Raw genomic sequence first — 26,833 nt, forward strand, 5'->3', positions numbered from 1 at the left:
AAGTATATTTTGGGGACTTCCCTAGTGGTCCAGTGGTTAAGACTCCATGCTCCCAATGCAGGGGGCCCAGGTTTGATCCCTGGTCGGGGAACTAGAGCCCGCATGCTGCAACTAAGACCCAGTGCGGCCATATAAATAAAGAAAGAAAGAACAGAAAGTATATTTTGGGTTTTTTAAATGCTGCATTGTGTTAATATTTTTTTAAGTAAACAAGTGCCTCGAAATCATTTCTGTGAGATCTATGTATTTCCTAATTTTGCACGAAGAACAAAAGTACTACTTTCTTGGCCTGCCTGAGATGGAATTAATAATCCCTAAGGTCTTCAGAGTCTTTCTCCTTCTCTACCTTTTATTACAACCACTAATTCACTTTATGTCAGATTATAATTATCTACATTTTTTTGTCTTCCCCAGATTGTAGATTCCTTGAGGGCAGGAACTAGGCATATAACAGACGCCTTGGTAAACTGTGTGAGGGTAGAGGTGTGTGTTGGGGGAGGTGTATAAAAAGAGGGAAGGGATTTCTACCCTGTTCAGACCTGCTGCTTACAAAGGGGAGAAGTGGGAAGGAAAGATTGAGTCAGAACCCACTGTTCAGCAGGGATAAAGGGTGCGGTGGGGCGGCGGGGGGGGGGTATATCCAGAACCATCTTTGTCTAATTTTCTCTTTTATACAAGTGATATAGTAGTATGAGAATAAAATCGTCTTAAAAAAAAAAAAAAAGACTAACTACTTTACATTATTATTGACTCACGAATTGCCCAAACTAGAAAGGACCTTTAGAAGTAAAGGAGAGGGGCTTCCCTGGTGGCGCAGTGGTTAAGAATCTGCCTTCTGGGCTTCCCTGGTGGCGCAGTGGTTGGGGGTCCGCCTGCCGATGCAGGGGACACAGGTTCGTGTCCCGGTCCGGGAGGATCCCACATGCCGCGGGGCGGCTGGGCCCGTGAGCCATGGCCGCTGGGCCTGTGCGTCTGGAGCCTGTGCTCCTCAACGGGAAAGGCCACAACAGTGAGAGGCCCGCGTACCGCAAAAAAAAAAAAAAGAAAAAGAAAAAGAATCTGCCTGCTAATGCAGGAGACACGGGTTCGAGCCCTGGTCTGGGAAGATCCCATATGCCGTGGAGCAACTAAGCCCATGTGCCACAACTACTGAGCCTGCACTCTAGAGCCTTAGAGCCACAGCTACTGAAGCCCACGAGCCTAGAGCCCATGCTCCGCAACAAGAGAAACCACCGCAATAAGAGAAGTCACCGCAATGAGAAGCCTGTGCACTGCAACAAAGAGTGGCCCCCGATCTCCGCAATGAGAGGAAGTCTGCACACAGCAACGAAGACCCAATGCAGCCAAAAATAAATAAATTTATTAAAAAAAAAGAAGTAAAGGAGAGGCCACATGTTTTGGATTTTCTGAGACAGTCTCACTTTCAAACTTTCTGTGCCATTGTTCTGTGTGGTATTATTACGGGAGATGGGCAATAATTTCGTATTGAAAACATCATTACTTAAAATATACATGAAGAAAATTGGAGTAAATCCTATATAGTATTTTTGTCATGTGAGGTGTTGAACACCATGTTAATAAAATATAGAATATTTTTTTTTGGCCATGCTGCGGGGCATGTGAGATCTTAGTTCCCCAACCAGGGATCAAACCTGCAGCCTCTGCCGTGAAAGCGCAGTCTTAACCACTGGACCTCCAGGGAAGTCCCTACAATACTTTTTTTTTTTTTTTTGCGGTACGCGGGCCTCTCACTGTTGTGGCCTCTCCCGTTGCGGAGCACAGGCTCCGGACGCGCGGGCTCAGCGGCCATGGCTCACGGGCCCAGCCGCTCCGCGGCATGTGAGATCTTCCCGGACCAGGGCACGAACCTGTGTCCCCTGCATCGGCAGGCGGACTCTCAACCACTGCGCCACCAGGGAAGCCCCCTACAATACTTTTTAAAAGTACTGTTATCACGTTGCAGCTTAACTTATGCAAAATCACTTTTTACTCTTAATCTTTAAAATATCTGCCTTCATATCCAACTGAAGGTCTTCACCTTATAGATCCCGAGACTGCTCTGAAAGGTGTTTTTACCCAACTTTCTACTAAGAAGTTGTCCCTCTTTAGTGACATTTTAACACCATAGGTAAGAAAAGTTTATGAACAGGCAAGTTCTGTTTTATAAAAGTCTGTTTTTATTTAATTTTTTAAAAATATGAGTCATTATAAATGTGTTACATTATGGTGGAAACTTAGCTAATAGTACCATATGGTCATTTTAAAACTTCCCAGGGATTTGAGAAACCTGAGTTTGAATTCCAGGTCCATGGTCTCTCTGAGCCTAGGTTATCTCTAATAAGAAAAAAGGGAGTAAGAATATTTACCTCAAAAGGCTGTTATGAGGGTTCAGGGAATTAGTAGGAATATGAATTTGTCTAATGTAGGCCTTGACACAAGTTGTTGAAGGGATGAATTTATGAAAATACTATTTTATTGAGTGCCTTACTACCTGCCTGGGACTGTGATAAGTTGTAGAAGTGACAACTATGGGTGTGCAAAAGACAGATGTGGCCCAGCTCTCTCTTGAGCGTCTCTGTACTAAGTATTAGTCATCATGGCAAAAAAGATGAGTTGGCGAGTAATTTTTTAACTTTTAATAAAGATGTCTAAAAGGGGGAATTCCTTGGTGGTCCAGTGGTTAGGGCTCCATGCTTCCACTGCAGGGGGCATGGGTTCAATTCCTGGTCTGGAAACTGAGATCCCACATGCCGCGGTGTGGCCATAAATAAATAAATAAATAAATCCCACAAATACATATGAAAGGCTATTCAAAAATTATTTTTGAAATGTCTAAAAGGGATAAATATAAGATCTCAAATTTGCATTTCACATAGTTTGTGAAATTTTACACATAGACTACTTTTTTGAAAAGGCAACACATTTAGAACAGTGAAGCTATTCTGTATGATACTATAATGGTGTCAAAATGCGTAATATGTATTACAATGCCAAGAGTGAGCCTAAGGTAAACTATGGACTTTAGGTGACAATGCTGTATCGAAGAAGGTTCATCAATTGTAACAAATGTACCCCTCTGATGGAAGATGTTCATAATGAGGGAGGTTGTGCGAGTGTGAGGGCAGGGGGTATATGGGAACTGAATTCTCTGTGCTTGTTGCTCAATTTTGCCGTGAACTGTTCTAAAAAGTAAAGGTCTTTAAAAAGATTAAAAAGATAGAAAAAAACAAAGCCAAAACAAAAAAGGACAACACATAATCATTTTCATTTCCTTCTGTCTAAAAATTGTTAATAGGTTGGTATGTGGGAATTTTCCGTTGTGGTACAGACCTCCTTTCTCTGTTGCAGGGCTCAGTCAAGTTTTTCTGTAAAGGTCCACATCATGTATATTGTACGCCAAGAGGCAAAATAAGAATATTATATTATTAATGTCAAGGGTTTAAATATTATTTCCACAGATTTTTACTGACAAAAGTCAAAATATAAGAAATATTTGAGTACTTTTTTTGGTAATACAACTCTACTGATGAGAAGAATGGAATTTTTCCCCCCCTGGGGTAACATTTCACTTAATTGAGGTCCAAACATTTGACAGCAAATGTTTATCTGTAAAAACCATACTTAGCTTGGGGACCATACAGAAATAAGCAGTGGTCCAGATTTGGCCCACAGGCCATAGCTTACCAAGCCCTGACTATTGGTTAAATAGGTAAAATAGGGCCAAATCAGAAAGAGTATAAACTCAAATAATATTAATAAGTTGTGTACACAAAGATGTGTTGATTAGCCTGCTCTTGTGTGTGTTTCTGTATCAAAGCCAAAAATAATTTGTTTTAGTTGACTCCTCCTTTAATGGGAATGATTGATAGCTGTTTTTATGCTATCTGAAAATCAGTTTTTTCACAGTGAAAGATTTTTAAATGGCTTAATGGAAAAAAATGGTGATATATAGAAATGGTGATATATAAATGGAAAAAAATGGTGATAACTATGTGAGGTGATAGATGTGTTAACTTTTATTGTGATAATCATTTTGCAATATATATGTATATCAAATCATTATGATACACACCTTAAACTTACACAGTATCATATGTCACATATCTCAATAAAGATGGGAAAAATGGAAATAGCCAGTAAGATAGATAGATATGTAATGCTAAATGAAAAAGTTATTTTTTTAACATTTATTCATTCATTTATTTATTTATTGGCCACGCCACATGGCATTCGGGATATTAGTTCCCCAATCAGGGATCGAACCCGTGCCCCCTGAAGTGGAAGCGTGGAGTCCTAACTACTGGACCGCCAGGGAAGTCCCAAAAAAGTTATATTTTACACGAATCTTTGGTCACATAATTTTGACTTAGTTTTGGCACATATAACCAAGAATTTCTGTCATTGCTCGGTACCTTCCCCTTCCTTACATTCTTTGAACGTAATGTAAGATTTTGTCCTTGAAAGGGAAATTCACAAGTATTTTTTTCTGAATAACTTTTGGTAAATGATAACTTCTCATTTGTTTGTTTTCTTTATTATGGCTGTAGCTAGAAATATGAGGACCTATTCAGATGGTTTTAGTAGTTTGCATTTCTAGAAAGTCTAAATTATCCCTAAAATGAGAGTTGGCAGGAGTGCTTATAACCATCACAAAATTTTTTTAAGTCTTAAAAAATTTTTTCTTCCAGTTTCATTGAGATATAATTGACATACAGCACTGTATAAGTTTAAGGTGAACAGCAAAATGATTTGATTTCTATACATCATGAAATAATTATCATAATAAATTTAGTAAACATGCATTATCTCATATAGATACAAAATAAAAGAAATAGAAAAAAATTGTTTTCCTTGTGATGAGAACTCTTAGGATTTCCTCTCTTAACAACTTTCATATATAACACACAGCAGTTTTAATTATATTTATCGTGTTGTACATTACATCCCTAAGTGCTTATTTATCTTATCGCTGGAAGTTTGTACCTTTTGATCACCTTCATCCAATTCCCCCTCCACTTACCTCTGCCTCTGGTAACTGCAAATCTGATCTCTTTTTCTGTGAGTTTGTTTTTGAAGTTTAATTGACCCACAACACTGTTAGTTCCTGTTACTCAACATAGTGATTCGATATTTCTGTACATTTAAAACTGATCACCATGATAAGTCTAGTTGTCATGTGTCACCACACAAAGATATTGAATAGTTATTAACTTTGTTCCCCACACTGTACATTTCATACCTGTGACTTATTTATTTTCCAGTTTATAATTGGAAGTTTGTACCTCTTAAGCTCCCTCACATTTCTTTCCTCCCCCTCCCTCCTCCCCTCTGGCAACTACCTGTTTGTTCTCTGTATCTATGACTCTGTTTCTGTTTAAAGTCTTAAACCCTTCTGGTTTCTCTTTAGATCTTTAAATGGATGAGATGGCTACCACTCAGATTTCCAAAGATGAGCTTGATGAACTCAAAGAGGCCTTTGCAAAAGTCGGTAAGTGTTTTTTGTAGAGTAACTATAGCAAAGCAGTCTTTATTTGGTACTAATAAAAGTTATTTCTCTGAAAAATTATATGAATGGTTAATCATGAAACTTAGGGCAAGATAGTTAAAACCAATGGAATAAAGTTTTAGAAGCTACACTTTAAACTGTTATTGCTAATTATATCTAGTATCTAATATGGTCAAAGGTTTTTAGTCCAGGATCCCAGTCTTTAACTGGGGGCTGCTGTGGCTCCTGAAATTTTTAGACAAATTTTGTGTTGTTATCATATTTTGTGTATCATATTTTTCTGAGGAGAGGATTTGGAGCTTTCCGCATATTCTTAAAGGGCCAGGTGACCCCTGAAGATGTTAAGAACCATTAGATGATGTTTTACCTTTCGCTAATCAGCGTGGCTTTCTGCCTTTTTCATGGATCTTATGTGGCTTTGGAGAATGCACACTGTTCGACCTTCTTAAATTGAATTAGCATCAGTATAAGATGGGAAGGATTAGCATGCCACTTGGTTTATCCTTAAACATCACGTAACATGTCTTCGAATTCAGCAGGTATGGAAGCAATTTATAGTATTTACATTCCAAATTTCAGTGCTCAGGTCAAGTCAGTGAAGATAATGAGAAAACAGGGTAAGACCTGATTATTGATGTGTGTGCTCACATGAGTCAACATGTGCTTTGAGAGGGAGACTAATACTATTTGGTATCTTCTTGATTAAAGGGTATGAAGTTAAATCAAAATGATTTGTTTTTTAAATCAGAATCTACTCTTTGAGCTGTGTTGGGAACCCCATCAGTGAAAAGTGAGGAAATACACATCCCTGTTCCCATACATTTATGAGCAACATTTTCTATGAAGTCATTTAGTAATAACAACATGCCTTGGGAAAAATAATGACTCCCCCAGCCAGCGTGACTATTCATAATCCCATCCGAATTCTAACTAGGAAAAAATAAGTCCTGGATCTAACACTAGTGTGTGTGTGTGTGTGTGTGTGTGTGTGTGTGTGTGTGTGTGTGTAAGAAAAAAAGGCAGTCAATTAACTTGCCATAGATATCACTTACTGGAAGAAGTGTACTACTCAGTTTAATATAGATTGATTATGAAAAAACAGCAGGTGAATTCTTGGCTGCAAGACTTTTTAAATCACATTATTCTGTAGAAATTGTTCTTATCATAATTGTTTCCTTCAAACCTTCTGTTTTATTTATATTCATCTTTCAGTGTTTGGGACAGCCTGATTTGTTTTATTTATGAATAGGATTTTGGGGTGGGGACCTTATTGCTATTGCTTAATCTGCAAGGCCTCACCTCCTCAAATCAATGTTTATTGTTGAATACAAGCCTTGTTCTCATGTGCAGCATCTTGGAAATATTGTGTGCAATATTTTTTAAAAATTAAAGCTAATTTGAATATGGTTTACCTGATGGCACTGAGATACTTTTACCAGTAAAAGAGCTTAATTGGATACTTTTATCAGTAAAAGAGCTTAATTGCTCTTTTAAAGCTTAATGATATAAAGAGGGTTGACCAGTTATCTCCAAGGAGGAAACAGGGCTAAATTGGACTGAGAGATCAATTAGAGCTTGGACTGCAAGAAAGGGTCATTGTGGAACTACTGTCTTACTTTAAATCATACATCTTGGAGGGTTTAGGGTAAGCAAATACCTTCCCAAAGGCGGGAGATTGAGCCGTGTGTCTTACTGAAGCCCTACCAGGCATGTATTTCTATGATATGTACACTCTTATTACTCTATATGCTGTAAATAGGAATTCTGGAGTCCAAAATTTCTGCCTGTTCCACATATTATTATTTTGTATCCCCCCTCAGTATCTAGCTCACTGTTGCACACATTAGGTTTTCAATACATAAATAGTTAATTGATTGAATTCCAAGGAATTATAGGTAGTCTTTTCATGTACTGGGACTTTGTCATTATCACAAGCGGTCTTTGTTATGAAGATTTTCATCATGGCGGAATTTATTCTGAAGGCTTTGGCCATTACAATGTAACACATAAAATTTGTATTTTTCAACATATTTTTAATATGCTTGTGTATAGTCTGTCTTTTAGAAAAGTGTTTAAAGACCCAGCTGAATCTTTTGATTTTCCTTTAAAATATTTGCAGTTTTTAGTTATTCTTATTTGCAGAGGAGCCCTTAGGCAACTGTCAAAGGTGTTATGGAAATCCTTTTTTTTTTTTTTTTTTCATTCAGGGAAACTTGATTTTAAAAACAAGCTCTATAACCTATTTTCCTGACAATTCTTTCTTATGGGGAAGGGAGGGGAGGGAGGACTACTTTGTCTCAGTTCAATTTTGACACAATATGGAAATCATTATATGATTTTTCCCATCTATTAAAAATAATAGCCTTGATTATCTCTTTAGAAATTCAGCAAAATAATAGTGTGTGGAGAAAATCTCTGTAATTACCACTAATCATGGGTTTTGTTCAATCAATTAATAGTGCTTTGAAACTCTCTTTACTAGCAATAAAAATCGAGTATTAAGATTTACAATTCTCCTTTCACTCACTTTCTGCACCTGCTTAGTGTTAAGTTCCAAGCAGTATATTTTCATTTAATTATTTTCGTTTTCTCAACATTTGTTTCTAGTATTTTCCACCGGGATAGCAGAAGCCTTGGCTCTCATTTTTTCCTACTTCATAATGTTTCTGTTTTAATTTAAAATGCTGCAGTGCTGTATAAGTTCATTCTAAAGAAGAATAAATAAAACTTTTCAGAACACTTAGGAAGTAAATATTTTACCAAGGAGAAAATATCTTTTACACTCTGGGACTTTAATCTTGTTATGGAAGCTAAAGGTCATTTAAATGATGCCTTGTCATAAAGATAAATTCATGTAATGTAGATCTTCTCAGATTGGCTTTAGTCCTGCAAACGCTTTTTTCTCTCCTAAGCAATAGCCGCTCAGGTTTTTTTTCCAAACAGGAATTCAACACTTCTGAAATAAAATAATGGGGTTTCATAAATGACTAGGAAGAGTGTGGGTATATTCCTTTGAGGCTGCCCACCAAACTATGACAAAAATTTTTGGTTATGGTGATTGTAGCTGTACCAGATTTTCTCATCTCAGGAAGTTGAGTTATTTCAAATTACTTGATATTCTCTAGTATATAAAAACCACATCAGGATGATGCCGCAAAAAGCATGGTGGTTTCTTTTAATTTACTTTTAGTATTCAATAAGACAACACTAGTGCATATTTGTTTAATTATGGCTTAAAAAATTAAAACTACAGCCCAACCAAAAAAAAAAAAAAAAAACCAGTGCTCTTTCACTGTGCCATCTGGTTAATTATCGATGGAATATTAGAAATGAAGGTCTTAGGATAGTCTGAAAACCGTGTTTTGACTGTGTGGAAGATAGGAGCACAGATTGGGGGTGTGCGAGAATGCGCTCGTGTGGGTGTGTGTATTTTTTAAGTGGGAAAGTGGCAGCAGGTGGAGAATGATGGCCAAACTGCTGGAAATTTTGAGTTGGAAAACAATTGATAGACAGCATTTTTGATTGCCTGGTCTCAGCCCTCTAACCTTGTCCAGCCTTCAGCTGTAATTGACCTCCACCTTTGGGGATCCACTATTAGAATGAACTCTTTGGTAGCGACCTCTATTCTATCCTTAGCTGGGACTCATTAAACTGCCTCTTATATGTATTCGCTGGAATGAGCTACCTCAAAAGGTATAAGCTGTGAAAGGCAAAACCCGTGTTTAAGCATCTGGAGATGTTTAGCAGCTGCCTTTTCTAAAGTTTTAATGCCTAATGAAAGCTCGACTTTATTGCTTAGATCTGAGGGTGGAATATAATCTAAATTCTTCTGCACAAGTCTTTTGGCTGAGTCTTTTAAATTAATATTTTTTGTGCTTTCATAGGCAATCAGGATTGTGTGTGTGTGTTTAAATCCATTATTGTTAGATATATAGATTCCTTTTGTCATTTTTTTAGTGCAAAACATTTGTGGAATATATTGGTTAAACTAAATGGAACTTTTAAACACAGCTTTTCTGAAAGGATGTGCATCTGCACTTGATTGGTTTTCTTCTTTAAGTCCTAATGAGTACTGTCCGTAGTGGGTTTGTAAAGAGGTTGCATATGTATTGCAGATGAGGACACACATACGTGACCTGTTTATAAAGAAAGACACTAGATTTAACAGATTCAAGGATGAACAAAGCAACACACAGATACACACAAAACCCAGGGGTCAAGGGAAATCCCGTTCTTTCTCACTGTCAGATTTATAAGACAAAGTAGCACCCCAAAAGATGCATTTGAAGTGATAGATTGTACCACATGCCACCTGGACATGGGCAGTGTAAAACAGCAGCTAAAATCAAAACTACTTGAATTCTGGCTCAGCTTTCTCCAGACAAGTACTTAAAATAGCTTAAATAACAGGATGCAAGGGGAGGGAAAACATTTCCTTTTAAGGATATGCATTCTTGGTGTGATTCAAACTTCTGCAGGAACATGGCTGTATAATAAGTTTATTTACTTTAAGGTTACTTGGGGGGAGGGTTTTGGGAGAGTTAACTGGCATCTAAAATAATACTTGGTAAGAGAGCATAATGAGGTTTCTTTCAAAACAATGCAGATGTGAACCTACACGTGTCATCATAGAGACAGACAGACAGACAGAGAGGATCTGTTGTTAAAAACATTTGGTTCCTTTCTGATGAATTCAGCAGCCAGTTTGAAAGATACTGAGACCCTGACCTCTCTGGTACAGCACTGGGAGTGTCTTAGTGATTTTTTTTTCAAGTATAGCAATCTTTCTTTAAAAATAGAACACTTGATCCATTTCTTGAAGTTCAGCTCTGGACTCCATGCGGGAACTTTGTTCATTGGGTAGGTGGAGTTTCTTCTTTTTCCCTGTAGCCCGTCAGTGTCTGCCCACACTGACCATATTTTCTGAACCGAACAGTTGAGACCTGTGTTTGCAGAAACATTGAGAATGCTGTAGATAATACAGGCTGTATGATAATATCTACTTTATCGGGTGGTCGAAAATATGATGCTGGAACAGAAGACTCTTCGAAATGCAGAACCTGTTCCACCCCACACCGATCTGTAGTTAACGAGGAAGGGGCAAATGAGCCAGAAAGGGCCTTCAGAATATTGGCAGCTTTAATGAGTAAATAAAGGACTGACATCATGCCAGGAGGTTGTGATTTCCAGTTAAAACTGCTTTCAATCTAGAGCTGTGTTTTGGGGTCCATTTGTTATTACATTCTCATGTTTATGTCAAAACGCAGAATAGGAAAAGTTCACCATCAAACATAGTCTCGAGCTCCTGGTTAATAACGTCACTGAAGAGGGAGAAGCTTTCTAAAATGCCTTTGTGCTGTCCCATATTCTAGCCTTCCAAAGCGCAGCACATTAGATCTCTGATATTGTTTAAGGGTGTGTGTGTGTGTGTGTGTGTGTGTGTGTGTGTGTGTGTTTTGGCTGGGGATTGGAAATAAAATTAGCATAAAACTCTTTTAAAATAATTGCACCCTGTTTTGTCTTTCAAGTACTTTAGCAGCTGGGAGATTTTCCAAAATTAATTGCAAGCTGCCTTTTTAGGCTCCCTCTGCCTTATTGAAATTAAAATTGTTTTCTTCAAAAGGTATGATTTGGGGACTCTAAGAAAACCTTGCAGTAATTTACTAGTACTAACACTAAAATGCCTTTGATCTCGGGAGGTAGTACCAGCCAGATCTGCTGTTAAAATATGGAGAAACAGAGTAGATAAAACTTTACAAATATGTAAAAGTAGATGACACATGGTCAATGATTCTTTTCCCATATCAGGAAGGATACAGGAAAGAGATTCAAAGTGACTCCAAATTTTTATGAGTATTTTGAAGCCACAGTTTCAAGTAAGAGCCACAGATTGTGTCTGATTCTGTATCTTTGGTGTCTAGCACTGTGCCTGCCACAGAGTAGGTACTCAGTTTGCTCTGGAGGTTGTCTCCTGCTATACAAATGCACAGGTATTTCTTAATAAAGTCAAAGCAGGTTTCTACATTTAGAACGAGAGAGAGGTCCTGACCTGACAGCCATCACTGGTAGTCTACTTGGAGACTCCTTGGTGGGTGTGTTCACTTAGAAAACCAAATTACAGATCTGAAGGCTGCTGGGTGGGGACAGAATTAGAACAAAGGGAATGAGATTGAATGTTATTTAAGGGATATTTCTGTCCTCAAGGTTTCCTGATGAATCGCCATTCAGTTTTTCAGGCTATTTCTGCATTTTTTGGTCATTGTTGTTTGCTTAGTTCTGTTTTTTAAATGCTCATTAGATGAGAGCATTCTTTTCCTGGTTTAATACTTGAGGATCCTAATAAGAACCTACTGTATGGCACAGGGAACTCTTCTCAATACTCTGTAATGAGGACTGGGACCTATATGGGAACAGAATCTATAAAAGGGTGGATATATGTATATGTATAACTGATTCACTTTGCTGTACAGCAGAAACTAACACAACATTGTAAAGCAACTGTACTCCAATAAAAATTAACTAAAGGGCTTCCCTGGTGGCGCAGTGGTTGAGAATCTGCCTGCCGATGCAGGGGACACGGGTTCGTGCCCTGGTCCGGGAAGATCCCACATGCCGTGGAGCGGCTGGGCCCATGAGCCATGGCCGCTGAGCCTGCGCGTCCGGATACTGTGCTCCGCAACGGGAGCGGCCACAACAGTGAGAGGCCTGCGTACTGCAAAAAACAAAAAACAAAAAAATTAACTAAAAAATACTTGAGGATCAATGATTCTACAAAAATTATTTTTCCCTCTGCTTATTCTATGCAAGGTACTGTGCTACATATTGGGGTGGGAGATAAAAAGGTTTAGAAGAATCTTCATCAAGAGATTTACAGTCTCATAAGATTGTCAGGTAATGACAAATTCTTATTCCTCCAACCGCCCTTTAAAACGTTCCTATCCATTACTAAAAGTATCTGTTACTACTACACTTACTTCAAAATGGTATTTCCACATGTGGTTATTTTATGTTAGCTATATTTTAGGGTGGCTACTTCCTGGCATCTTTTAATCACATCGGTGAGCTTCTAATTAATGCTCAACAGAGGTTATTTCAGAGAGGGTGCGCACAACTGGTAGTTCCCCCATTGCCTGCACCTCTCTTCTACCTAAAGCGAAGAAACTGCCAGATAGACTAGACTCTCAGGGCCTTTGTCAGTTTCATGTAGCCCTGAATTCATTATAGTTCTCCAATATTTATTTTTAAACATCTCTACCTTCCACTTCTGTTGTATCCCTGAGAATACAAAAAGAACAGCACTCTAGCTCTAAACTGGAATAAATAACATGCTTAAATTTTGCTCAGATATGTCATTTCAGAAGTCAGAGAAAAGTAGAATACATTTAAAAATATCTTTCTATCAGAAATTGCTGGCATTGAAACAGTTTTTTTTTAATTTAATTTTCTTCTTGGTAACTCTTTTTTTTAACATCTTTATTGGAGTATAATTGCTTTACAATGGTGTGTTGTTTCTGCTTTATAACAAAGTGAATCAGCTATACATATACATATATCCCCATACCTCCTCCCTCTTGTGTCTCCCTCCCATCCTCCCTATGCCACCCCTCTAGGTGGTCGCAAAGCACCGAGCTGATCTCCCTGTGCTATGCGGCTGCTTCCCACTAGCTATCTATTTTACATTTGGTACAATATATAAGTACATGCCACTCTCTAACTTCATCCCAGCTTACCATTCGCCCTCCTCGTGTCCTCAAGTCCATTCTATACGTCTACGTCTTTATTCCTGTCCCGCCTCTAGGTTCTTCAGAACCTTTTTTTTTCTTTAGATTCCATAAATATGTGTTAGCATACAGTACTTGTTTTTCTCTTTCTGACTTACTTCACTCAGTATGACAGTCTCTACGTCCATCCTACTCACTGCAAATAACTCAATTTCGTTTCTTTTTATGGCTGAGTAATATTCCATTGTATATATGTGCCACATCTTCTTTATCCATTCATCTGTCGATGGACACTTAGGTTGCTTCCATGTCCTGGCTGTTGTAAATAGAGCTGCAATGAACATTGTGGTACATGACTCTTTTGAATTATGGTTTTCTCAGGATATATGCCCAGTAGTGGGATTGCTGGGTCGTATGGTAGTTCTATTTGTAGTTTTTTAAGGAACCTCCATACTGTTCTCCATAGTGGTTGTATCAATTTACATTCCCACCAACAGTGTAGGAGGGTTCCCTTTTCACCACACCCTTTCCAGCATTTATTGTTTCTAGCTTTTTTGATAATGGCCATTCTGACAGGTGTGAGGTGATACCTCATTGTAGTTTTGATTTGCATTTCGCTAATGATTAGTGATGTTGAGCATTCTTTGATGTGTTTGTTGGCAATCTGTATATCTTCTTTGGAGAAATGTCTATTTAGGTCTTCTGCCCATTTTTGGATTGGGTTGTTTGTTTTTTGATATTGAGCTGTGTGAGCTGCTTGTAAATTTTGGAGATTAATCCTTTGTCAGTTGCTTCATTTGCAAATATTTTCTCCCATTCGGAGGGTTGTTTTTTCGTCTTGTTTCTGGTTTCCTTTGCTGTGCAAAAGCTTTTAAGTTTCATTAGGTCCCGTTGGTTTATTTTTGTTTTTATTTCCATTTCTGTAGGAGGTGGGTCAAAAAGGATCTTGCTGTGATTTACGTCATAGAGTGTTCTGCCTATATTTTCCTCTAAGAGTTTGATAGTGTCTGGCCTTACATTTAGGTCTTTAATCCATTTTGAGTTTATTTTTGTGTGTGGTGTTCAGGAGTGTTCTAATTTCATTCTTTTACGTGAAGCTGTCCGGTTTTCCCAGCACCACTTATTGAAGAGGCTGTCTTTTCCCCATTGTATATTCTTGCCTCCTTTATCAAAGATAAGATGACCATTTGTGCATGGGTTTATCTCTGGGCTTTGTACCCTGTTCCATCGATCTATATTTCTGTTTTTGTGCCAGTACCATACTGTCTTGATTACTGTAGCTTTGTAGTATAGTCTAAAGTCCAGAAGCCTGATTCTTCCAGCTCCGTTTTTCTTTCTCAAGATTGCTTTGGCTATTTGGGCTCTTTTGTGTTTCCATACAAATTGTGCGATTTTTTCTTCTAGTTCTGTGAAAAATGCCATTGGTAGTTTGATAGGGATTGCATAGAATCTGTAGATTACTTTGGGTAGTATAGTCATTTTCACAATGTTGATTCTTCCAATCCAAGAACATGGTGTATCTCTCCATCTGTTTGTATCATCTTTAATTTCTTTCATCAGTGTCTTATAGTTTTCTGCATACAGGTCTTTTGTCTCCCTAGGTAGGTTTATTCCTAGGTATTTTATTCTTTTTGTTGCAATGGTAAATGGCAGTGTTTCCTTAATTTCTCTTTCAGATTTTTCATCATTAGGGTATAGGAATGCAAGAGATTTCTGTGCCTTAATTTTTTATCCTGCTACTTTACCAGATTCATTGATTTGCTCTAGTAGTTTTCTGGTAGCATCTTTAGTATTCTCTATGTATACTATCATGTCATCTGCAAACAGTGACAGCTTTACTTCTTCTTTTCTGATTTGGATTCCCTTTATTTCTTCTTCTTCTCTGATTGCTGTGGCTAAAACTTCCAAAACTGTGTTGAATAATAGTGGTGAGAGTGGGCAACATTGTCTTGTTCCTGAGCTTAGTGGAAATGGCTTCAGTTTTTCACCACTGAGAATGATGTTGGCTGTGGATTTGTCATATATGCCCTTTATTATGTTGAGGAAAGTTCCTCTATGCCTACTTTCTGGAGGGTTTTTATCATAAATGGGTGTTGAATTTTGTCAAAAGCTTTTTCTGCATCTATTGAGATGATCATATGCTTTTTATCCTTCAGTTTATTAATATGGTGTATCACATTGATTAATTTGCATATATTGAAGAATCCTTGCATTCCTGGGATAAACCCCACTTGATCATGGTGTATGATCCTTTTAATGTGCTGTTGGATTCTGTTTGCTAGTATTTTGTTGAGGATTTTTGCATCTGTGTTCAACAGTGATATTGGCCTGTAGTTTTCTTTCTTTGTGACATCTTTGGTTTTGGTATTGGATTGATGGTGGCCTCGTAGAATGAGTTTGGGAGTGTTCCTCCTTCTGCTATATTTTGGAAGAGTTTTAGAAGGATAGGTGTTAGCTCTTCTCTAAATGTTTGATAGAATTCGCCTGTGAAGCCATCTGGTCCTGGGCTTTTGTTTGTTGGAAGATTTTTAATCACAGTTTCAATTTCAGTGCTTGTGATTGGTCTGTTCATATTTTCTGTTTCTTTCTGGTTCAGTCTCAAGAAGGTTGTGCTTTTCTAAGAATTTGTCCATTTCTTCCAGGTTGTCCATTTTATTGGCATAGAGTTGCTTTTAGTAATCTCTCATGATCCTTTTTATTTCTGCAGTGTCAGTTGTTACTTCTCCTTTTCCATTTCTAATTCTATTGATTTGAGTCTTCACCCTTTTTTTTCTTGATGAGTCTGGCTAATGGTTTATCAATTTTGTTTATCTTCTCAAAGAACCGGCTTTTAGTTTTATTGATCTTTGCTATTGTTTCCTTCATTTCTTTTTCATTTATTTCTGATCTGATCTTTATGATTTCTTTCCTTCTGCTAACTTTCGTACTTTTTTCTTCTTCTTTCTCTAATTGCTTTAGCTGTAAGGTTAGGTTGTTTATTTGAGATGTTTCTTGTTTCGAGGTAGGATTGTATTGCTATAACCTTCCCTCTTAGAACTGCTTTTGCTGCATCCCATAGGTTTTGGGTCATCGTGTTTTCATTGTCATTTGTTTCTAGGCATTTCTTGATTTCCTCTTTGATTTCTTCAGTGATCTCTTGGTTATTAAGTAGTGTATTTTTTTTTTTTTTTTTTTTTTTTGCGGTACATGGGCCTCTCACTGTTGTGGCCTCTCCCGTTGCGGAGCACAGGCTCTGGACACGCAGGCTCAGCGGCCATGGTTCACGGGTCCAGCCGCTCCACGGCATGTGGGATCTTCCCAGACCGGGGCACGAACCCACTTCCCCTGCATCAGCAGGCAGACTCTCAACCACTGCGCCACCAGGGAAGCCCGTTAAGTAGTGTATTGTTTAGCTTCCATGTGTTTGTATTTTTTACAGATTTTTTTCCTGAAATTGATATCTAGTCTCATAGCATTGTGGTTGGAAATGATGCTTGATATGATTTCAGTTTTCTTAAATTTACCAAGACTTGATTTGTGACCCCAGGTATGATCTATCCTGGCGAATGTTCCATGAGCACTTGAGAAGAAAGTGTATTCTGTTTTTGGATGGAATGTCCTATAAATATCAGTTAAGTGCATCTTGTTTAATGTACCATTTAAAGCTTGTGTTTCCTTATTTATTTTCATTTTGGATGATCTGTCCATTGGTGAAAGTGGGGTGTTAAAAGTCCCCCACTATGATTGTGTTACTGTCGATTTCCCCTTTTATGGCTGTTAGTATTTGCCTTATGTATTGAGGTGCTCCTATGTTGGGTGCATAAATATTTACAATTGTTATATCTTCTTCTTGGATTAATCCCTTGATCATTATGTAGTGTCCTTCTTTGTCTCTTGTAATAGTCTTTATTTTAAAGTCTATTTTGCCTGATATGAGAATTGCTGCTCCAGCTTCCTTTTGATTTCCATTTGCATGGAATATCTTTTTCCGTCCCCTCACTTTCAGTCTGTATGTGTCCCTAGGTCTGAAGTGGGTCTCTTGTAGACAGCATATATATGGGTCTTGTTTTTGTATCCATTCAGCCAGTCTATATCTTTTGGTGGGAGCTTTTAATCCATTTACATTTAAGGTAATTATCAATACATATGTTCCTATTACCATTTTCTTAATTGTTTTGGGTTTGTTATTGTACGTCTTCTCCTTCTCTTGTGTTTCCTGCCTAGAGAAGTTCCTTTAGCATTTGTTGTAAAGCTGGTTTGGTGGTGCTGAATTCTCTTAGTTTTTGCTCGTCTGTAAAGGTTTTAATTTCTCCATCAAATCTGAATGAGATTCTTTCTGGGTAGAGTAATCTTGGTTGTAGGTTTTTCCCTTTCATCACTTTAAATATGTCCTGCCGCTCCCTTCTGGCTTGCAGAGTTTCTGCTGAAAGATCAGCTGTTAACCTTATGGGGATTCCCTTGTGTGTTATTTGTTGTTTTTCCCTTGCTGCTTTGAATATTTTTTCTTTGTATTGAATTTTTCGTAGTTTAATCAATACGTGTCTTGGCGTGTTTTTCCTTGTATTTATCCTGTATGGGACTCTCTGCACTTCCTGGACTTGATTAACTATTTCCTTTCCCATATTAGGGAAGTTTTCAATATAATCTCTTCAAATATTTTCTCAGTCCTTTTCTTTTTCTCTTCTTCTTCTGGGACCTCTATAATTTGAATGTTGCTGCGTTTAATGTTGTCCCAGAGGTCTCTGAGACTGTCCTCTATTCTTTTCATTCTTTTTTCTTTATTCTGCTCTGCAGTAGTTATTTTCACTATTTTATCTTCCAGGTCACTTATCCGTTCTTCTGCCTCAGTTATTCTATTGATTCCTTCTAGAGAGTTTTTAGTTTCATTTATTGTGCTGTTCATCATTGTTTGTTTGCTCTTTAGTTCTTCTAGTTCCTTGTTAAGCGTTTCTTGTATTTTCTCCATTCTACTTCCCAGATTTTGGATCATCTTTACTATCATTACTCTGAATTCTTTTTCAGGTAGACTGCCTATTTCCTCTTCATTAGTTTGGTCTGGTGGGTTTTTTCCTTGCTCCTTCATCTGCTGTTTGTTTCTCTGTCTTCTCATTTTGCTTAACTTACTGTTTGGGGTCTCCTTTTCGCAGGCTGCAGGTTTGTAGTTCCCATTGTTTTTGGTGTCTGCCCCCAGTGGCTAAGGTTGGTTCAGTGGATTGTGGTGCAGGTTTCCTGGTGGAGGGGACTAGTGCCTGTGTTCTGGTGGATGAGGCTGGATCTTGTGTTTCTGGTGGGCAGGACCACGTTTGCTGGTGTGTTTTGGGGTGTCTGTGACCTTATTATCATTTTAGGCAGCCTCTCTGCTAATGGGTGAGGTTGTGTTCCTGTCTTGCTAGTTGTTTGGCATAGGGTGTCCAGCACTGTAGCTTACTGGTCATCGAGTGGAGCTGGGTCTTAGCATTGAGATGGAGATCTCTGGGAGAAGTTTTGCTGATTTGTATGACGTGGAGCCGGGAGGTCTGTGGTGGACCAATGTCCTGAACTCGGCTCTCCCACCTCAGAGGCACAGGCCTGACACCTGGTTGGAGCACCAAGACCCTGTCAGCCACATGGCTCAGAAAAAAAGGGAGAGAAAAAGAAAGAAAGAGAGAGAGAGAGAGAGAGAGAGAGAGAGAGGGAGGGAGGGAGGAAGGAGAAAGAAAGGAAGAAAGGAAGAAAGAAAGGGAAAAATAAAATAAAGTTATTAAAATAAAAAATAATTATTAAAAAATTAAAAAGTAATAAAAAAAAGGAAAAAAAAGAAAGAAAGAAGAGAGCAACCAAACCAAAAAACAAATCCACCAATGATAACAAGTGCTAAAAACTATACTTAAAAAAAAAAAAAAAAACGGACATCCAGTACCCTAGGACAAATGGTAAAAGCAAAGCTATACAGACAAAACCACACAAAGAAGCATACACATACACACTCACAAAAAGAAAATATAAGTAAACACACATACATATATATACATATATATATGTAAAGGAAGAGAGCAACCAAATCAATAAAGAAATATATATATTTCATTGCTCCCAAAGTCCACCGCCTCAATTTTGGGATGATTCGTTGTCTATCCAGGTATTCCACAGATACAGGGTACATCAAGTTGATTGTGGAGATTTAGTCTGCTGCTCCTGAGGCTGCTGGGAGAGATTTCCCTTTCTCTTCTTTGTTCGCACAGCTCCTGAGGTTCAGCTTTGGATTTGGCCCTGCCTCTGCGTGTAGGTCACCGGAGGGCGTCTGTTCTTCGCTCAGACAGGACGGGGTTAAAGTAGCAGCTGATTAGGGGGCTCTGGCTCACTCAGGCCTGGGGAAGGAAGATGTACGGAATGCGGGGAGAGCCTGCGGTGGCAGAGGCCGGCGTGACATTGCAACAGCCTGAAGCACGCAGTTTGTTCTCCCGGGGAAGTTGTCCCTGGATCACGGGACCCTGGCAGTGGTGGGCTGCACAGGCTCCCAGGAGGGGAGGTGTGGATAGTGACCTGTGTTTGCTCATAGGCTTCTTGGTGGCGGCAGCAGCAGCCTTAGCGTCTCATTCCCGTCTCTGGTGTCCACGCTGATAGCCGTGGCTCGCACCCATCTCTGGAGCTCATTTTGGTGGCGCTCTGAATCCCCTCTCCTCGCGCACCCCGACACAGTGGTCTCTTGCCTCTTAGGCAGGTCCAGACTTTTTCCCGGACTCCCTCCCAGCTAGCTGTGGCGCACTAGCCCCCTTCATGCTGTGTTCACACAGCCAACCCCAGTCCTCTCCCTGGGGTCTCACCTCCGAAGCCTGAGCCTCAGCTCCCAGCCCCCACCCATCCCAGCTGGTGAGCAGACAAGCCTCTCGGGCTGGTGAGTGCAGGTCGACACTGATCCTCTGTGTGGGAATCTCTCCGCTTTGCCCTCCGCACCCCTGTTGCTGTGCTCTCCTCCGCGGCTCCGAAGCTTCCCCCCTCTGCCACCCTCATCTCCGCCCGCGAAGGGGCTTCTAGTGTGTGGAAACCTTTCCTCCTTCACAGCTCCCTCCCACTGGTACAGGTCCCGTCCCTATTCTTTTGTCTCTGTTTTTTCTTTTTTCTTTTGCCCTACCCAGGTACATGGGGAGTTTCTTGCTTTTGGGAAGTCTGAGGTCTTCTGCCAGCATTCAGTACGTGTTCTGTAGGAGCTGTTCCACATGTGGGTGTATTTCTGATGTATTTGTGGGGAGGAAGGTGATCTCCATGGCTTACTCTTCTGCCGTCTTGAAGGTCTCTCAGAAAGAGTCTTGATAGTTGCAAGGAATAAGCTATCTCCTTCTCTAAAGATATCATAAAATGAAGGAATATAGTATTTAGATACTGAGGTATAGTAGTGATCAGAATGTTATTACTCTGTATTTGTTTTTCCTATGGATGATGGGTTTCATCTCCAGTTTTTTGAGCTAAAAGGGGACCTTAGAGATCATTTGATCTAAAGCCCTCCTTTTACAGATGAGAAAACTAAGATCTGGAGAGATGACTTGGGCAAATTAGTAGCCAAGATGAAATTAGATCCGGTGTCCTATTACTCTCTCTTGTTGTGTCCCTTCATCTATGCTGTGTTTCTTTCACTTTGTCACACTTAACTCTAGTACTGAGCTCTCTTTTAACTTTTTAAAGAAAATGGGAGAAATAGACTGGTATATGCATAGGAGAAGGTGTATTGAAACCCAAGAATTTCACTCATCAAAAATTGCTAAAATCCTGCCACAGTGCCACGTGGATTACTCTGTTCTTTTTAGCAGCTGCAGATGTTGTTGCTGGATTGATTTCTGCATATAAACACTTTACTAATCAAGTGTTTGATGTGTGGCCTTTTATAAGTTCAAAGCAAAAAAACTTGAAGATGTGCCCTAGGGGAATCAAGTGCTTTACCTCAAAGAAAATATTAGTGGTTTTCAGAAGTGTTGGGCAGTTTGGTGATGATGCTTTAAAAGTGTAGATATTTTAATTGATAGATTAAAAATATGGTAATCTATGTTTAAGAATATTTGACTCTAAAATCATATACTTCATTAAAAGTAAACATAACAATATCATCAGCTTTCAATGTATTGGTTTCATACAGGGGATTTAATATTTTAATAAGAGCTTTTATGATCAGTTCCCTGACCTCATCTCTCATTTTCTCCTTTGCTCACTCTGCTGAAGTCATACTGGATCTTTGCTGTACCCAAAACACACCAGACACTCTTCCACGTCAGAGACTTGGCATTTGCTGTTTCCTCTACCTAAAATTTTCCCCCCGATAGCCATATGATGTGCTTTCTTACCTCACATAAGTCTTCATTCAAATATAATCTCATCAAAGTGGCTGTCCTTGAGCATTCTATCTAAATAGCACCCCCCCCACCACCCACATCCCCACCTGTCACTATAACGCAGGGTTCCTCAACTTCAACGTTGACATATTGGGCCACACAGTTCTGTGGAAGGGGGGGTCATATGCATTGTAGGATATTTAGCAGCATCCCTGGCATCTATGTACTGGATGCGAGGAGCATCTTCCCCACCCCCAGCTGTGTGTGCTAATCAAAAATGTCTCCAGTCATTTCTGAATATTCCCTGGGGGGCAAAATAGCCCCTAGTCTAACCCCTAACCCCTCTTTATTTTTCTTCATAGCACTTATGCCATATTACATTATGTTTATAATCATACCTTATGTTATATGTTATTTGCTTATTAGTTGTCATTAGAATGTGAGCTTTTGTACAGCAAGACTTTCTTTCATTGATTGCAGTATCCCCAATCCCAGGAACAGCATCTGATACAGTTTTTAAGCAGTAATATATCAAATAGATTAAATTCATAGTACATTTTCTTGAATGGTGTTGTGGTCATCTTGAGTCATTTCTCTATTCAGATTGCTTCCCTTTATTATAATTTAAATTTATATATGAAAATCAGTGGAGGACCTAAGGAATAAAAAGCATTTTTGACCAATAAGTATTTGAAATTGCTGTTGAAATTCCAACTTTCTTTACTAAAAAAATATACCCAAGTGATTATAACCCTCAGGACATTAGCCCTCTTTTCCAATAAATTAACTTTTCATCATTGATCAGTTTTTTCCCCCCATTTTTAACAGTTTCAGAATAAACCTCATTAGTACTTAGATACAGTGTTAAGTTATTAAAGCACAAAAATTTAAAAGTTATTTATACATTTGCATTACTCATGACTGCATTTATTTTTATGAACTCTATATTTGTTTTGGCTTAACGTTTATTTACATTAACTCTTGAAAAAATTGGCACTGAAGATGGTATTGTAATTTCAGGTGTGCTATGTAATATAATCAGCATTAATTCATAAACTGTTCTATTAGACTAAGGGGAGAATAAGGGGCATAAAACTTCTAAATAGCTACAGTAGAAATTGTTTTATACCATGGCAGTGTTTTATTGGTGTATAATATATTGTTTAATTTTTAAAGTCCTGTCAGCTTTATGATTTAATAATAATTTTATTAAACAACTATGCTTTCTTAAAATTAGGGATGCTATTTTTAAGTAAAGCTACTTATACACTGTTTAAAACATAAAAAACATGATGTAAACCATGCCCTTTCAGTTAAAATTTGCATTTCCCTTTCAAACAGCCTTAGGTACCAAACAATAAGGAAGAAAAACCTTGTATTTAGGCGAGCTTATGAACTGAGCCTAAGATGAAGAAAAATACTCTAATAGGTTAATTTATTTCCATTTTTGCTTGGTCTCCCTTTTTACAAAGATCTCAACAGCAATGGATTCATCTGTGACTATGAACTTCATGAGCTTTTCAAGGAAGCTAATATGCCATTACCGGGATATAAAGTGAGAGAAATTATTCAAAAACTCATGCTGGATGGTGACAGGAGTAAAGATGGGAAGATAAGTTTTGATGAATTTGTTTATGTAAGTATGTGAAAACCTACCATTATTAGAAGTGATGATTGCTCCTTTGTCTTGTGGGGTCTTTTAGTAGTAAGTCCTATTAAGTTCCTAAATATATCATAGTAGTACTGTTATAACTAATAAAATTTCTCTCATCCCACCCACTACATTTAGTTCATTCTTTTAGCCATTAGAATATCTTAACAAAAGAATCAAGAAAAAAACACTGACAGAATCAAAGATATAACGCTGTGCTCACTGTGTAAGGTGAACAATCTCCTTTGGGGGCATCATTAAAGGGCATTTTTCAAGATGTGAAATGACATCCTCCAAGTGCTTTTTCTATCGGGAACAGTGTACTCCCAAATTTTAATGATAACACCCTGACTCACAGTCTTGGATGCTTCCTGAGTTGAACTTTCTGATTAAAAAGATGTTTGCTACTCTTGTGGTAGTAGTATTTAACTGTACCGTTTTCCCTAGGATGATGATTTTGATAATTAAAAGTTAGAAGCACATCTTTTCGGTCCATTGGAAGAGGCACTTAAAATTCTTGTTTTCTTCTCTAGTATAATCAAATACTCTTCAAGGTTAGGGGCTGATTTCTTAATTCTTCTACCCCCAAGCACCTACTGTTCCATACTCAGTGCTTAGAGAGTGTATGTGTGGTACTCACTATTGAAGCCTAATGCTTTTAGCTGCTAGCTAGCAGGGTCAAGATTTTTCTAGACATATGGCATTTTCCATCCATATTCATTAACAAAGTATTTGAGATATATATTAAAGAATAGCTGTTGCCTCTCCCCTCAGTTAAGGACACTTAAGATTTTATTGTTTTTATTTATTATTCATTTAAGGCTGAGTTTGAGTAGATCGAATTTGGCATTCCTTACATATATTGCAGATAGGTAATTAGTGCCTAATACTTATCACAAACTTCCTAGCATTTCTATCCTTTTCCACGTTTGTTTTTGCCCCCAAGACACCTGAAATGATAGCATATACTCCCATCAGTAACCAAAGCTCAGTAAAGGAGGTGAAATTCTGTTATGTTTTTTCCGATTAGAATTAACCCCTTTAGAACACCTTGAGAGTTCCGGAAGCAAATTGACTAAGTAGTGGTGCCTACTCAACTGATAGCATTTGCCTGGGGGTGGGGCGGGGCAGGGCGGGGCTGGGAGGAGGGGGGTGTTACTTTTTTTAAAATGCAGACATATTTCATAACTATAATGCTATAGTTCTTGCCATCTCCTTTTGAAATACTGATCTCCTCCCCACCATTTTTTGTCTCCAGTTATTGCCAAAGCCTTTTGTTTCGAATCCTATGTTCAATAGTAAGTTGCAGTTGACTTGCAGTATGAGCGCTTGCATGTCCTCTGATGTATAACTTGCCTCCCTTGTAACTGCATGTTTAATTGTGAGTTTAAAGCAGCTTAGAGCGGTAGATAACTATGATCACTTATTTTTGATATAATTTTCTGCTTAGAATTTTTTAATCTACTAGAAAGAACAGACTTAAATAATCAAGATTTGCAGTGTGCCAGTATTTTTAAGGACACAGTTATGAAATTGTCTTTGAGAAAAATCATCTTAGGGAAATATTTAATTTTCTATATTTTGAAACGTTGCTGATTCCACACAGCTGTTTGTGGCTTTTAAGTGAAGGCTGTGATTACCCTAGTATTTTCTTAAAAAGTGAATAACAGGCATAATAATTTTGGCATCACCAGGGATTTTTTAAAAAAATAAAATACTAATGAGGACCTTGTTGGTTAAAATGTATATTTTAGAATTGGAAGGAATCAATATGTTTATACTCCTTCATTTTTCAAATAAAAAAAAAAGCCTGGGTTCCTGAAAAAGGAAGTGACTTGCCCAACATTACACAGGGGACTAGTGACTTTTTCCGGTTACCTCCCTTCTATTCAAGAAATTTGAAATCTGAAGGACAGTAAAATAACCCACCTGCAGTTTCAGAATGATCCCGCCATGACTGTACTGAAAGAAAGATGGGTATGTAACCAACCAAATGTCACTCCCATCTGCCTTGTCATCAATGAAACATCTTAACAAGTTGTCAGACAAAGTATGGGTAGATCCTAGTTACCTGAGAAAGAGGAAGCACATTATTCCTGTCAGGGATTAACATAAGGAAATAGAAATAAACATGTTCTTGCATGTTAGATTTTTGGGTTTTATTTTAAATTGCTACGTAAGAGGTGTTAATTGCAAACCAGGCTACAAACAACATGTTTATATTAATTTTGGAGAAGAATATATATATATATATATATATATATATATATATATATATATATATGGCAGAAAAGAGCCCCCAAATCATATGTAAACTTCACGTGTTAAAATTAAATATATTAACTGATCTTATTTCTTCTAAGTATTTCAAAACTAAATTACTGGATTTTTATACTTCCGAGGTAATAGTGGGGGGTTTTTTGTTTTGGTTTGGGTTTTTTTGCGGTACGCGGGCCTCTCACTGTCGTGGCCTCTCCCGTTGCGGAGCACAGGCTCCGGACGCGCAGGCTCAGCGGCCATGGCTCACGGGCCCAGCCGCTCCGCGTCATGTGGGATCTTCCTGGACTGGGGCACGAGTCCGTGTCCCCTGCATCGGCAGGCGGACTCTCAACCACTGTGCCACCAGGGAAGCCCAACAGTGGGTTTTTTTTACTTCATCTGTAAAAAGACTGGTATGGCGATAAGTTCTTTCAGCAGAGAAATCTGCATTAAACTCTTATTTTCACAGTGAGAACCTTGCTCTTACATAATGGTAATAAGTTATTGAGCTGTTTTAGAACTTTTACAAATATTACCGACCTCATAGGATTAAGTAACTTCATATAAGTAAAGTGCTTAGAACCATACCCGGTATATAGCAAATGCTATACAGGTGTTAGTTGTTTGTAGTTATTTCTATTTATTAAAAAGGCAGTGTTCTTTTCCTATTATTACTAAGTTTAGGCCTACAACAGATTCCCCAAAAAGTAAAAATTCAAACCTGCTGCGTTGGAAACAAGCCTCAAACACTGGAAGCCAGTCAGTATTTTTTTGCAGTTCATTCTAAAATCTTTCCTTCTTAAGTCCTGTGCCTCTGCATTGCTTTGATTTGGCCATTAGTGCTGATCTAGGAAGGTGATGACATTTTTGAAAGGAATAAGAAACATATACATTTCATAAAAGAGACAGGAAAAGATATATAGAACCAGAGTGAGCAGTGTACACCAGGAGTTTGTTCACACATGATAAAGCAAGTCCCTCCTCATGGAGGGAAAACAGCATGAAACAGTGAGCTCATTAGTATCACCACGGGCAGCTTTGAAAAGATTCATTGACAACTCTCCAGCACAGTAGTTGGCCTGGTGCTGTCTCTGATTTCAGAGATTCTTGTTAAGCCAAGGCTTATACTCAAACTGCTTTATCATCCACTCGAGTGATTTCTTTACTAAAGTAGAAAATAAAATGCAAATTCTCACGTAGTGAATCAATTTAACAGATACATAAATCTTCAACTATCACTTATCTTTTAACATTTTTTTAAATCTAAAGAACAGAGGAAAATACTATGCAACTGAAAAGTTGAGCCTGGCTGGAAGAATTTATTTTAAAATATTTAGAAAAGGAAGGTCATGTAACTTTTGTAAGACAATTGAAAATTAACTCAGTTAATTACAACTTTGTATTCAACATGTTATTC

The 26,833-nt window shown here is 38.2% G+C and overlaps 1 protein-coding gene across 1 annotated transcript in view; it reads left to right on the forward strand.

The window, feature by feature from the left end:
- Positions 1-26,833, forward strand: part of PLS3 (plastin 3) — a 58,991-nt gene that overhangs the window by 10,071 nt on the left and 22,087 nt on the right. Inside the window, exons 2-3 of the mRNA XM_079727895.1 lie at positions 5,408-5,488; positions 22,979-23,142. Of these exons, the coding sequence (XP_079584021.1) occupies positions 5,416-5,488; positions 22,979-23,142 (237 nt within the window). The 5' untranslated portion in view covers positions 5,408-5,415. The remainder of the gene's footprint in view (positions 1-5,407; positions 5,489-22,978; positions 23,143-26,833) is intronic.

The sequence above is a fragment of the Hyperoodon ampullatus genome (genome assembly GCF_949752795.1).
Source record: "Hyperoodon ampullatus genome assembly, chromosome: X".
Classification (NCBI taxonomy): Eukaryota; Metazoa; Chordata; class Mammalia; order Artiodactyla; family Ziphiidae; genus Hyperoodon; species Hyperoodon ampullatus.